The sequence below is a fragment of the Bos taurus genome, chromosome 6 (assembly GCF_002263795.3).
Source record: "Bos taurus isolate L1 Dominette 01449 registration number 42190680 breed Hereford chromosome 6, ARS-UCD2.0, whole genome shotgun sequence".
Lineage (NCBI taxonomy): Eukaryota > Metazoa > Chordata > Mammalia > Artiodactyla > Bovidae > Bos > Bos taurus.
Genome location: NC_037333.1, coordinates 117,345,856 through 117,359,812, shown reverse-complemented (window position 1 = coordinate 117,359,812; position 13,957 = coordinate 117,345,856). Strand labels below are relative to the sequence as shown.

The 13,957-nt window shown below is 68.6% G+C and overlaps 1 protein-coding gene across 2 annotated transcripts; it reads left to right on the top strand.

The window, feature by feature from the left end:
- Positions 1 to 490: 490 nt before the first annotated feature.
- Positions 491 to 13,730, top strand: FGFRL1 (fibroblast growth factor receptor like 1). 2 transcript variants are annotated; one of them, XM_024993272.2, is made up of 7 exons: positions 491 to 793; positions 1,374 to 1,465; positions 9,596 to 9,868; positions 10,940 to 11,020; positions 11,117 to 11,401; positions 11,488 to 11,841; positions 11,970 to 13,730. In XM_024993272.2, the coding sequence occupies exons 2-7, from the start codon at positions 1,390 to 1,392 to the stop codon at positions 12,404 to 12,406; spliced, it is 1,506 nt and encodes a 501-aa protein (XP_024849040.1). In that variant the 5' UTR covers positions 491 to 793; positions 1,374 to 1,389; the 3' UTR covers positions 12,407 to 13,730. The 2 variants fall into 2 exon arrangements, with proteins under 2 accessions (XP_024849040.1, NP_001341127.1); NM_001354198.1 differs by lacking the exons at positions 491 to 793; positions 1,374 to 1,465 and having other exon boundaries at positions 9,590 to 9,868; positions 10,940 to 11,401.
- Positions 13,731 to 13,957: the final 227 nt, after the last annotated feature.

The following is a 13,957-nucleotide window of genomic DNA, read 5'->3' as shown; positions in this document are numbered from 1 at the left end:
GGTGCAGGTGCGAGGTGGACGGTGCGGGACCAGGAGGTGCGCGAGGCGGGGCTGGGCCGGGGCTGGGTGGGGGCGCAGTGTGCTGCCCCGGCCGCCAGCGGGTGGAAACAAGCCGGGGGTGAAGCCAGGGGCCTGAGGGGGAGAGGCGGACGGGCTGGGGCGTGGCCGCGCTCCGGGGAGCCGCCCCGCCCGCGGGCGTCCCGTACTGCTAGGGTTAAGGCCGCGAGCCAGGCGGTGGCGGGGCGGGCGCGCTCGCCGATTGGCAGAAAGTTCGGGCGCGGGGCGGGGCTCGGGGCGGGGAGCGGGGGCGGGGCGCGGCGGCCAGGACGAGCCGATTGGCGGGAAGTTCGAGCGCGGGGCGGGGCGCAAGGCGGGGCGCGGGGGCGGGTCGTGGGGGGCGGGGCGCGGGGGCCACGGCGCGCCGATTGGCGGGAAGTTGTGTCGGGGCGGGGCGCGCGGCGGGCTCGGCGCTCGCTCCGGGAGAGTTGACAAAGCCCCGCAGGGAAGGACGCCTCGCGGCGTGGCGCCCCGGGCCCCTCGCCCCGCCGCCCCGGGATCGCGGCCCCGGCCCGCGGACCGCCCTCGCCGCCCTCCTCGCCCCTCGCCCCGGCCCCGGCCCCCGATCCCCGCCCCGGCCCCAGCCCGAGCCGCCAGCGCGCAGGTAGCGCCGCCCCGTCCCGAGGCCGGGCCCGGGGGCGCGGGGCGGCGGGGTGCGGCGCCCGGGGCGGCAATGACCGCGCAGCGCGCCCCGCGGGCCCGGCCCTGAGCCCCGCCGCCCGCGAGCCCCGGCGAGGTGAGCCCCTCCGCGCGCCTCCGATTCCCGGGGCGGACTGGGAGGGCCGATTCCGAAGGGCCGGGGGCCGGGGCCGCGGGCGGGGGCGGGGGCCGAGCGTCCGGGTCCCCGCTCGGCGGCGAGGGGCCGCAGGCACCGGCACGCGCCGCCGCGGCTCCCGCCCGGCCCGAGGTCCTGCCCGCGCCCCGCCCCCGCCCCTGCACCCCACGTGGGCCCCCCCAACGCAAATTTGTCCGCTAATGGCGCAGGCGATTATCTGCGGGGCCGCCGGTGTTGTGTGTCCCGCGGGCAGGGCCCGAGTTACAAGCGCCAGGAATCCAGACGGTGTTTGGAGGGGGGGCGGGGGAGGTCGGTAATTAGTGTAAACCCTTTGTCTGCCTTTGATACCCACGGTTACCCTGCCGCCGCTTCCTCCGCCCGGAGCGCGCCAGGGAAGGCGGGGCGGCCCGCACCTCAGTTCCCCTCGTCCAGGGCCGGGGTGCTGGCGGCTCCGGGGCCCTCGGCCCAGGGGAGGGGGAGCGGGGCGGAAAACCAGCCCCCCCACCCGCACGCAAGTGACCAGCCTTTGAATAACCCCCAGGTCCGCACTGGCCGAGATGACGCCGAGCCCCGCGTTAGTGCTGCCGCTGCTGCTGCTGCTGGGGGCCCTCCCGCCGGCCGCCGCCGCCCGAGGTGAGTGCTGGCGCCCAGCCCGGCGCCCCGGCCTCCGCCAGCGCCGCCCCTTTCCCTCAGGCCCTGAACTCTGCCACAGTGCCCGCCTGGCGCGCGTGCCTGCGCCCCGCCCCTGCTGGCCGCGCGCAGCCCGGCCCCTCACCCACTGGGCCCCCAGCTCACCCACGGGCCAGTGCAGCTCACGCGTCGGCCCCACACCCAAGGGGCTCCTCAGCTATCTGTGGGGCCTCCCCTCTCATCATGAGGTCCCCCAGATCACCCACAGGGTGATCTCACTGTGTGGGCTCCCCTAGCTCTGGCACGGGGTCCCACACTGGCTGGCAGGTTGGGCTCTGGCCCCAGTTCCCCTCAGAACACACACATCCACCCGCCGCTGCAGTTGAGGGCAGCCACTGATGGAGGATCCCTGGGCACTGGGCAATTTGGCCACAGTGGACCCAGTTAGGCCCCTGAAAACCTACAGAAACCCCCCGGTGGCCAGGGTCGGGTGTGGGGACAGTGGGGACCTTCTTGGTATGTGGGACTAACGACCCAGACCAGTGCGCTAGGCCTGCCCGTCTCCAAGAAGGTGCAGGGTTGGGGCCAGGGGACAGGACCCAGCACACGGGGTGGGAGTAAGGGCCTGTCTTAAGGCAGATGCTGAGACCACCTGCTTCAGGCACACAGTGCGTCCCTCAGCACGGCATGTGCCACAGTGGGGCCTGGACGCGGGCAAGAGGGCAGCCTCAGATGCCCCTGGAGGGACCCCTCCCCCAGCAAGTGGCGCCCTTGGCTGACGGGCGATGGGTGATGCGTGCCCATGGACTCCCACTGCCGTGTTCTGTGCTGGACTCCTTCAGCGAGGCGGGACCTGTGGCCAGGCCAGCCCTGTGGGTGTGTTGACCACTCAGGATTGTCCTTGCCCTGTCCACCAGTCCTCTGAGGCGTCGCACCCCGCCCCCGCCGCTGCCCCGCAGGCGCACCGAGCCCAAGCTGGCCTTATATGGCCACATTCGGGTGTGGGGTGGCGGGCGGCGGCCCAGGTGGGCCTCATGCCACGGTACCCCCCCGCCTGCCCTGCCGGGGACTGGCTGGCTCGCTTGAGGGTGGGGGCTGCCCAGGCGTGGCCGGGATGGCAGTGTGCAGGGTGCTGCGGACACTCGGGTCATGCCCAGCGAGGCTCCCCACCCCCGGGGCCAGCAGCTCGGCCTCCGATTGCTCTTTCGTCTGCTTGGACTCCCCCATCCCCGAACCTGCCTGTCCTCTGGCCACTTGGCCAGAGAGGCTTGGGAGGCCACTGGCCTGACCTGGCCACTGGCTGGAGCCTGAAGTGGAGGGGCGGGTGGCAGTGGGCCGTGGACGGCTGTGGGCAGCAGGGCCTGCCTTGGCACCGAGAGGTCCCCCAAGGGCTACACCCCTCTTGGTGCCCTTTGGCTGAGGCCTTGGGCTGCGTGCTGAGGGCCCTGGCGGCCGTGGGGAGGTGGGATCCGCTTTCCAAGGGCCAGGGCCTCTGTGGTTTCTGGTGGGGGGTGCTCTTCCTGAATCGTGTTGGCTTCTCCTCCAGGCCTGGACTGGAGGGCAGAGCCGTCTCAGGCCCTTCCCACTTGGCGCGTGAACAGGCTGAGTGTGGACCTTCTTCAGGCAGGCAAACCAGCGCAGAGAGAGTTTGGGTGGTTTTTTGAAGCCGCTTTCCCCGTGGTGTCACAATTTCTGGAATCAGTACATTTCTAGACTCAATATTTTTAAGGTTCCCCTTTTCCCAAAGTTTCACAATCTTGGTGGGTTAGTCTTAAGCTTTTTTTTTTTTTTCAAATTTGAAAAAAGACTTTGGCTTTCTCCGTTTCCACTTTACTTCTCAGTGTGAATTCGAGAGGCTCCGAATGAAGTGCCTTTTACAATTTACTTTGAAAGAAGTCATTTCAGGGTTTTCTGAGGAGTGCCACGTGTGGACTTTTCTGAGGATGGTGCAGTGGACGGTCTCTGAGCAGCTGGCCCTGAAGGCCCCTCTCCCTCCCCTGGACCTGGCCAGCGTGCCGGCCACCTTCCGCCTGTGGGATAGTGCAGACTTCAGGCCGACTTGCCTGGGGGCTGTGGTGGAAGGCTCTGCCAGGGCCTGTGAGTCCACAGGGAGGCGTTCGGCTGTCAGAAAGGCTGTGATATGTGTGCTGGTAGACCTCAGCGTCTGACCAGGCTGCGAGGGGCCTCCTCCTCGCCCCCCAGGCCCCTGCAGGTGGCACTGGCCAGTGTGCAGCCGGGCCAAGGTGGACTCACGGGAGCCCGGCCCCGGCTCTGCGAGGTGGACCTGGGCCAGCGGCCCACTTATGTCTTGTCTTCGGCCCCACTCCTGGAAAGAAAAATAAACCATTGCCCCCTCTGCAGGGAGGAGGGAGCGAAGAAAGTCGCCCTTGGCTGGGCCTGGAAGTGCTGCCTACCAGGCTCCGTCTCCAGTGCGCCAGGATCAATGGGCCCCCGAGTCCTCCTGGCTCTGCGGCGGCCCTAACGAGGGAGTTGCTGGTTTTCTCCAGCAGCAGCCCCAGCCTCTGGATCGGCTGGGCAGCCCAGGCCCCACAGACGTGCGGGGGAGGCGGGCAGAGGCCTCCCATCGTGGCCTGCTTTGCCCCATTCTGTGCCTCCATGGGTGACCGCAGCCTGGTGTGTCCGGGGGACAGCCTCAGTGAGCAGGTCAGCACACAGAAGGAAAGGGGGCCCACCCCATGGACACTGTCCATTGCGGCCCCCCACTCTTCCTAGCGGTGGTCACGGGTGCTCCAGTAAGTACAGTCTGCCTTCTCTCAGGGCCCAAGGCGAGCAGGGGCTGCCGTCCTGTGGGTTTCACAGCCCAGGTCCCCTGGAGAGGCTCAGGTGTAACAGGGCCAGGTGGGATGGGCCTGGAAGGAGAGATGGTCCTGGTCAGGTGAGACGAGGAAGTCCTCCAGCGGTGGGAGTGTCGTGGGCAGAGGTGGGCAGCTCACCAGGGCCGGGGTGGGCATGGCGCCTTGGCCTAGCAGGGCAGGGCCCTTGGGTGGGGAAGGGCTGGGCTGGTCGGCTGAGGGGGGCGTCTGGGGGGTAGTCCACTGAGGCTTTGTGTGCTGGGGCCTCCATTCCCACCCTGTGCCCCGCCGAGTGGCTGGGGCAGGGTCTGGAGGCGGCATGCTGGGGTGGGGGGGGCGCATGTCCGTACCGAGCACAGACTGGCCTGGGGGGGGGACTGGCCCAGGGTGGGGGTGCTTCTGGAGCTGTCCCCGAGCTGGAGCCAGGGCAGGGAGTTGCCCTAGCCTCGGGGCTGCCGAACCCCAGGGTTTCCCATCTTGGCAGGAAACACAAGTCCTCTTCTTCCTGCCGGGGAGTTTATTTTGTGTGAGATTTTCACAAGCTGTGTGCTGGATAACGGGGCCTGGGGAGCCGGCAGGGAGGAGGGAGGCCCCGGCTCCCGTGACACTGCCCCCGGGCGCCCTCGAGTCCAGGGCCGCCCCCGCCTGCGCAGCAGCCAGTCTGGGTCCTGGCTACACTGTGGGGCTGGTCCTGGAGCTCACCCTGAGGGTCCGGTGGCCCACCCCATGGCGTCCGGGGCCTGGGGGTGCCCAGTCTGGGTCACTCGGGCCTCAGAGCCTCGGGCCTTTCCTGGAGAAGCCGCTCAGACCTCAGTGGAGCGGACGTGGGACCCGGCCGGCTGCTGGGGGTTGGTCGTCTGCAGCTGTAGCCTAGAGACCCCGCGTTCGCCCTGAACACCTGGGGGCTCCAGGCTCGGGAAGGGTCCTCTCACCTCCTAGGCGACTGCCCCTGGGTGGTCTGGGCCCCGAAGCGCGTTACCCTGTCCGCTGCGTCTAGCAGGGCAGGCGTGGGAGGCCCCAGTGGACAAGGGCCCTCTCCGCCCTTGACAGCTGGGAGCGCGTCTGTGAGGTGGCAGCGGGGGTCAGGCACGGGCAGGTTTGCAGGAGGGTCAGCACTGAGTCTGTGGACCCAGTGAGACCTTGACACTGCACCAGGGCTGCCCAGCGCTCAGCTGTGCCCCGGGCGGGTCAGGCGTTTTCCAGTCACCGTCCCCCCTGGCAGTTCCCATGGTGCCCCGAGGGATGTGGCACCATCAGGGTGATGCTCTGGGCCCCCCACCGGGGTCCTGGGGGTGGTGAGGGTGAGGTAGAGGAGCCCTGAGGCTGGGCTTCCCCTGGAAGTGGAAGGGGCCCCTGGGCCCACTCCCCTGCCGGGCGGCTGGGCAGTGGGTGGTGGGGACGCTCCCGCCGCCTTGCTCGGTGGGTCAGGCCGTCCCTTTGCCACGCCCAGAATGGCCTGGTTTCTCAGGCAACCGCCTGTCCTGCGGGTCCTACCAGTCCCACTGTGGATCCTGTGGGTCCGGCCCCGCGGCCGCCCCGGGCCAGCTGGAGAGCAGGAGCCTGTGTGCTTGTGCGGCTGTGCAGCGGTGCTGGGCGGGGGTCTGCCGGCCTCCTGGCAGCCACGTGGTGGTCCTCCCCTGTGCCCACCCCCTGCGCCGGGTGCTCCTGCCCTTCCCCTGGGGCCTCACCTCCCTGGGGAGGGTGCTGGGCCCAGAGCCTGGCACTCACCATGGGAAGCACCTCGTGTGTCCCACCCCCTAGACAGCCTACCGCACCAGCGTCCAGGCCGGCCCTGTGGGCCCGCCTCTGGGGCCCAGCCCCCTCCCCACCTGCTGGCTTAGCTGGTCCTGCACAGAGGATGGCAGCTCCCGACCGGCCAGGCCCACTGTGGTCAGCTTGATCCAACCCACCCGAACCTTGCCGCGGCCAGAGCATTCCTCAGGCTGGAAACCTGCGGGGCTTTGCGGGGCTTGCTGGGGACAGGGCTGCCCTGACGTGCAGGCTAGGGGCTCAGGCTCCATCTCCTTACCTGCTCTGAGGCCTCTGGCACCTGGGGCTTGGGGGAGGGCTGGTGTCTGGCTCACCCACCTTGAAGGTAGCTTAGGGTCGCAGGCCAGGGCCCACTGAGCACCCTGGGTGGCTGGGAGGGGTGAGGGCTGACCTTGGGGTTCCCCCGCTCCCCACGGCCAGGCCCCTGGCAGACTGTGAACAGAGCAGGGAGTGTGGATCCAGATGGAATGGCCAGGGCAGCTCACCCCACCCCAGGGGGGCAGAGGCCACGAGGCACGGGTGCTGCACTTCGGGGTGGCCCCCAGGCCCTATGATGATGACTTGGGGGGGTTTGGGGGGCTCCAGCTGGGGGTCCCTTCTCCATCTGCCCAGCACCTCTGCCCTGGGTTGCAGCGGGGTCTTGTTTTGGCAAACGTGGGGAAATGGAGCCCCCATCCAGGTGGGGGAGCTGCAAGCCTGGGGGTCTCTGGTGCTCAGAGGAGGGGGTCCGCACCCCCTCTTGGGGTGTGTGTCTGGGGGACAGTGTACGGGGGGCAGCATCGCAGCCGTGTGTGGCCCCAGCTCTGGGTCCCCAGTGGCTCAGGGGTGAAGAGTCCGCCTGCAATGCAGGAGACTCAGGGTTAGGGTTAGGATATTCCCTGGAGGAAGGCATGACACCCGACTCCAGCGTCTTCGCCTGGAGAAGCCCATGGTCAGGGGAGCCTGGCGGCCTACAGTCCGTGGGGTCGCAAAGAGTCCTACCGACTTAGCAACTGAAGCAACGCCCGAGCAGCTGCAGAGCTCGAGGAGGAGGAGGGAGAGGAGGAGGGGCTCTGCTCACTCTGCCCATGCCCGTGGTGCTCAGCCCGCGTCCTGGGTGAGACCCTGCCCAGCCTACCGCCTCCACACCCACTTTGCACCCTGCCTGTGCCCTGAACCTCCCAGCACCATGGCTCTGGGAGGTGCTAGGTTGGGGCTTCCTGGAGGCCACGCTCTAGGGAGGGGCGGCAGCTGGGCGGAGGGCCTGCGGGGAGCTGAGGGGCAGGGGCGGCCCCCCGGGCCCCACCCCCCACCAGGCCCTGCAGGGGCCCCCAGGTCCCCATGTGAGCCTCAGTTTCCCATGGCAGAGCATCAGGATGCCCTGTCCAGGTGGAACAACGGGGCTTGTGTTTCCTGGGCTAAATATAGAGCTGCTGCAGCCATGCTGGCGGCCAAAACCCCCAGGAGTCTGGGGGGCTGGGCCTCCCGCCTGTGAGCCTGCAGGGGTCTCTGCAGAGGCTGCGGGGCTGGCCAGGCGGAGCACAGGTGGGGGCGGGGCGGCCGCGCGGGAGGGGCTGTTTGCTTTGGGATGCGGCTGGCTCCGCAGGCCTCCGTGGGCACTGCCTCGTCCTCCTCCGCTCAGGCTGGCTTGCGGGGCCACACTTCCGGCCCATCTGGCGGTCACTGGGCCCCGTCCCTCCTCTCTGCAGTGACCCCGGGCAGCGTCCGCACCACCCGCGGTTGCCCCACTCCCCCTTCTGAAGGCCTCCTTCTGGGGGATGGGGAGGGCCCGCATGGTTGGGCCGGCCCCTTCTTTGCCACTGAGGCAGGCTGCTCAGGGTCTGGGGGTGTTGGCGAGGGCCCAGTGGTGCCTGCAGGTTGCGGTCGGGACAGGCAGAGCCCCAAGGGGGAGGCTTCGCATACACGTGTGTCTGTGTGGACACGTGTGGGTCCACGTGTGTGATCCTTGTGTCCAGGTGTCAGCCTGGGGGACCGGGGGCAGGCTGGGGGTACCCTCTTTGTCCTGCAGCCTGGGAGGCCCCTGGGGATGGTGGAATTTCAGGCAGTGACAGGTGGTGGACAGGGTCTGCCTGGGAATGAGGCTGGACCCTGGGCAGCCTGGTTGGGTCCTCCTGGGGTCCACTTGTCTGGGGCCTCCGATGCCCCCCCCGCACTGTGAGCTGAGTGGGTGCCTGAGGGCGGGCCCTGTAGACTGCCAAGTCATTAGGGAGAGGTGGTCAGGGGAAGCATGAGGGCTGGCTGGCTGGGGCAACTAACTGCCTGGGGGGGGGTGCGGCCCCCCGAATAGGATCTCTGTCGCTCACACCCCGGTCCCCTGGAAGCAGAGCCTCGGGACCCCCTCCCCACTTGGGGCCCCAGAGAAGCTGAGCCCGGGGCCGTCAGCTCGTCCATCCCCAGGGGCACAGCCACCACCCTCCCTTGGCACCCCAGGCAGGGGCGACGGGGGTCCACGCCCTGCAAGGGCCCTGGGAGCCGCAGCGTCTGGGGGACCCACAGGAGCACTCTGGTTGCAAAGCAGCGGTGGAACCAGCTGGCAGCTGCGTGTTGAAGAAACACCAGCTGGTTATTGAAAACACATGCCGCCCCGGGCCCCGAACGATAGCGTCTCAGAGCAGCCGCGCCAGGCCGGCACCTCCGCACAGTCAGAACACCCGGACGCGGCCCTCCTGGCCTGAGTGGCGGCCTCGAGGGGTGGAGGCACCTTCCAGTGGCTGGTGGCTGGAGTCCCGGGAGCCCAGCCCGGCCAAGCCCCTGAGAAGGGCAGCTGAGTGCCCACGGCTGCCTCTCCTGGTCTGGAGGGACAGCGGGTGGCTGCCCACGAGAGAGGCCCGAAGCCCCCGTGGTCTTCCTGTGGTGCTGGAGCTGCACATGGGCCCCGGCTCCGGGCCACAGGCACGGCGGGGCTGAGGGTCCCCTTGGAGGCAGCTCCGTAGCCTTGTGGTGTCCGCGGTGTCCTTCCCCCGAGCCGTCTCCTGTTGCCGTCTAGACCTGATCACCCCCATTGTGCCCACACTTGACCCTGGAGGAACTGAAGCTGGACCCAGGCCGGGGGGATCAGGGACGGTCAAGGGCACCATGGCCTCAGCTCAGGACTCTGCCTTCTCCCACGGGAGAGAGTGGTCACCCATAGCTGGAGTGCCCAGCTGCTTGCCCTCTGACCCCAAGGCCTTGGTGACCTGGTGTGGCCTGGCTGGCAGCAGGGAGGCTCTTGTCCGGGCAGACAGACCTGGTTCAGTGTAGCCCAGGCACACACGGGCACAGATGCAGAGACACTCGCGTGTGCACACCCTGTCCGTGAGGGGCTGTCCTTACTGGTCTGTGCACATGAGTCCTGGGTGAGCCGGTCCTCCCGACTGTGTTCTGGCTCCTGTGCGAGAGCGCGCAGGGGCCCCCGTGGTCTGGGGGGGCAGGCAGGAGTCTCTGCATGGTGTCCTGGGTGGGCTCCCGGCAGGGACAGCCCTACCGCCAGCTCCTAGTGCCACACTGCCTTTGCCCTGACCGGCCCGCTGCCAGTCCCCTCCTCCCTGACAGAGCCCTCTGACCCCCGCAGGGCCCCCGAGGATGGCGGACAAGGTGGTCCCGAGGCAGGTGGCCCGGCTGGGCCGCACGGTTCGGCTGCAGTGCCCCGTGGAGGGGGACCCGCCGCCACTGACCATGTGGACCAAGGACGGCCGGACGATCCACGGCGGCTGGAGCCGCTTCCGCGTGCTGCCCCAAGGGCTGAAGGTGAAAGAGGTGGAACCGGAGGACGCTGGTGCCTACGTGTGCAAGGCCACCAACGGCTTCGGGAGCCTCAGCGTCAACTACACGCTCATAGTGATGGGTCAGTGTCAGGTCTTTCGGCGCCGGCCGGGAGGCAGCACTTCCCGAGTGCCCACCGCCACCCCCCGTCCTGCCTGAACTCGACCACTGCCCCCAGGACCCGGGGGTCCCGCTGGCTGCCTCTAGTCCGGGACACCCCCAGCCCGGGCCTGCCTCCTCAGGCTGCACCTCGGGGAGGGGCCTTTCCTCCCGGCCTCTTCTCCCCCAGAGTTCTGCCGGCTTGAGGGGCCAGGGCTGGCTGGGAGACAGCAGGAGTGGGTGGGGGGCCCCTGCTCGCACCAAAGTGCAGCCTGGTGGGCCAGGCCGGCCGGTAGCCTTGGCGTCGGCCGTGACTTTGAGGCTCAGGTTTCCAAGTTCAGAGGGGCCGCTGGGAAGCAAGGGCCTTGTGTTCTCTGCCTCCGGGGCCCGGGCTTGGGGACTGGGCGGCGCCCCAGCAACACGCCCTTCACTCGCTGGTACCAGGCGCTGGCCCGGCCCTCCCCCACGGGCGCCGGAGCAGCACAAAGGAGGAGCCCGACCCACACACCCCACCGCTGGGTTTCCAGGGTGGGGTCCGAGAGCCGGGCCTTGGTCCTGGGCCCTGGAGGCGGCGGCTGTCCCGGGGAGGGGGCATTCCTCAGCATTCCCCGCCCCCCCCAGGTCCCCTCTGGACTGTGGAATGGGAATACTGTGGGTGTCCCCCACCACGTCCTTTCAAAGGGGAGGATGACCAGGCGGTATGCGAGCCATGTCAGTTCACCGAGCCCTCGGCCCCTTGATGTGGGCTAGGGTTACTGCAGCTGCTGGCAGGCCCCGGCCCCCACCACCCCCAGGCCCTGCAGACCCCCGGGAGCCAGGGTGGGAGAGCCAGACCTCCGTCCCACCCACGCCTGGCGGGGTCACCTGCACCCAGGGAGTGGGCCGGGAGGCGGCTCCCGCCCAGCTGTCCCTGGGATTCTGAGCTGCGGGCGTGCATCCACGGCCTCCTGCTGGTGTGCTGGAGCCTCCAAGCTGGGCCTGGGGCTGGGGTCCATGCTGGGGTCTCACAGGGGCTACTGAGGCCCCTCTCACGTGCCCCGCCCGCCCCGCCCAGATGACACCAGTCCAGGAAGGGAGAGCCCCGGGCACGACAGCTCCTCTGGGGGCCAGGAAGACCCAGCCAGCAAGCAGTGGGGTGAGCAGAGGGGCGTCAGGTGGGCTGGGGGCTGGGCCTCACCGCTCCCCCGACCCTACCCGGCCCTCTGACCTCCACATCTCCCTCCCTCTTCAGCGCGGCCCCGCTTCACGCAGCCCTCCAAGATGAGGCGCCGCGTGATTGCGCGGCCCGTGGGCAGCTCCGTGCGGCTCAAGTGCGTGGCCAGCGGGCACCCGCGGCCCGACATCATGTGGATGAAGGATGACCAGGCCTTGACCCGCCCGGAGGCTGGCGAGCACAGGAAGAAGAAGTGGACGCTGAGCCTGAAGAACCTGCGCCCGGAGGACAGCGGCAAGTACACGTGCCGCGTGTCAAACCGCGCAGGCGCCATCAACGCCACCTACAAGGTGGACGTGATCCGTGAGTTCGGGCGGGGGCCTGGGTGGGGCGAGGGCTGGGGGCGGGCTGCAGCCCCGGGGCCGCGCCCAACGCTTGTCCCTGTGCAGAGCGGACGCGCTCCAAGCCTGTGCTCACGGGCACGCACCCCGTGAACACGACGGTGGACTTCGGGGGCACGACATCCTTCCAGTGCAAAGTGCGCAGCGACGTGAAGCCGGTGATCCAGTGGCTGAAGCGCGTGGAGTACGGCGCCGAAGGCCGCTACAACTCCACCATCGATGTGGGTGGCCAGAAGTTCGTAGTGCTGCCCACCGGCGACGTGTGGTCGCGGCCTGACGGCTCCTACCTCAACAAGCTGCTCATCACGCGTGCACGCCAGGATGACGCGGGCATGTACATCTGCCTGGGTGCCAACACCATGGGCTACAGCTTCCGCAGCGCCTTCCTGACAGTGCTGCCCGGTGCGTGGGCCTCACCCCGCCCCCAGCGGGTCCCGCCCCGCCAGACCCCGCCCATGCGCACCAGCTGGGCTGTGGGGTGCCCGCGCCCTGACGGTTCCCTCCCTGCCCCTCCTCGGTTTCTCCTACAGACCCAAAGCCACCAGGGCCGCCCGTGGCCCCCTCGTCCTCCACCACCAGCCTGCCGTGGCCGGTGGTCATCGGCATCCCGGCCGGCGCAGTCTTCATCGTGGGCACCGTGGTCCTGTGGCTCTGCCAGGCCAAGAAGAAGCCGTGCGCCCCGGCCCCCCCGGCGCCTGCACATCGCCCGCCCGCCACAGCCCGCGACCGCGGCGGGGATAAGGACCTGCCCGCCCCCGCCACCGTGGGCTCCGGCCCCGGAGTGGGGCTGTGTGAGGAGCTTGGGCCCCCGGCCGCCCCCCAGCACCTGCTGGGCCCCGGCTCGGCCACCGGCCCCAAGCTTTACCCCAAACTCTACACAGACACGCACACGCACACACACTCACACACACACTCACATGTGGAGGGCAAAGTCCACCAGCACCAGCACACCCACTACCACTGCTAGGGTGCCTCGGGCGGGCTCGTGGCGGCACGGCCAGCGGCAGGCTGGGGCCGTCTCCCCGTGCCCCGTGAGGCGCACACACGTGGACGCGCGCGCACACAGACACACACAGTCAGACTCCATCTCCCCGTGCCCCGTGAGGCGCACACACGTGGACGTGCGCGCACACACAGACACACACACACACAGTCAGACTCCATCTCCCCGTGCCCCGTGAGGCGCACACACGTGGACGCGCGCGCACACACACACACACAGTCAGACTCCATCTCCCCGTGCCCCGTGAGGCGCACACACGTGGACGCGTGCGCACACACACACACAGTCAGACTCCATCTCCCCGTGCCCCGTGAGGCGCACACACGTGGACGCGCGCGCACACACACACACACAGTCAGACTCCATCTCCCCGTGCCCCGTGAGACGCACACATGTGGACGCACACATACACATGACATACCTCTGGACACACATAGACACACACACACTCACACACACACTCACATGTGCAGGGCGGAGTCCACCAGCACCAGCACACCCACTACCAGTGCTTGGGTGCCTCGGGTGGGCGTGCGGCGGCACCGCCAGCGGCAGGCTGGGGTGGAGGGCCACAGGGGAGGACAGACCGTGGGGCCATCTCCCCGTGCCCCGTGAGACGCACACACGTGGACGCGCGCGCACACACACACACGTACACGCAGACTGAGAAGCCTTTGGGAAGGCCTGTATTGTAACCGCAGTGCGCATGTGGCGACCGGCTAGCTCATGAAGGAATCCCTTGGCCCCGTGAGAAGGATTTCACGGAGGCCATGGTCACCCCCCCACCCTGGCCTGGCAGGAGATCTGAGAGGCACCCTGGCTTTGCAAACCAAAAACTCCGACCCTGTCCCCGCGCCTGCCTGCCCGTGTCCCTGCCCTGGCTATTTTTGCCACCACCTGTCCTGGTGTCCAGGAGTCCACCAGCACCCTGGAGGGGGTCGGGCGGGGCAGTCCTGGGCCCTGTCCTGAGCGGCTGGAGCCAGCGGGGGGTGACTTTTGTCCCACGCAGCCTCCCACTGCCAGAGAGGAGGGGCCTCTGATATTTATATTTAAGAAATTAAGATAATAATATTAATAATGATGAAAGGAGGGCTGGGCCACAGAGACTTGGCCTCTCCCGGGGCCCAGGACCCACCTGGCCTTGTGGCCATGCTGGATGTCCACCCTGGCCTGGGCACCCATCACCCCGTGGCCCCAGACCTCTGTAATTTTATATAGAGTTTGAGCTGAAGCTTCGTATATTTAATTTATTTTGTTAAACAAGAAAACGTGCATCCTTTTCCTCGAAGCTGGTGTTCTTCCTGTGTACGTGTGTGCACCTATATGCCGGGAGCCGCGTGGCCAGGCCGCAGGCTCGGGGCCCCCGGAACCCACCATCAGTGTCCTGGACGCTCACCTGTACGCGCGTCTTTGGCCAGTCCGAGTCTGACTGGCTGGGGGTCTGCTCTCTGTACTGGTGTGGCCCCCCGCCCCCAGTCCTCACCGCAGGGCCCGTGCTCCTCCCGCCCCACATTC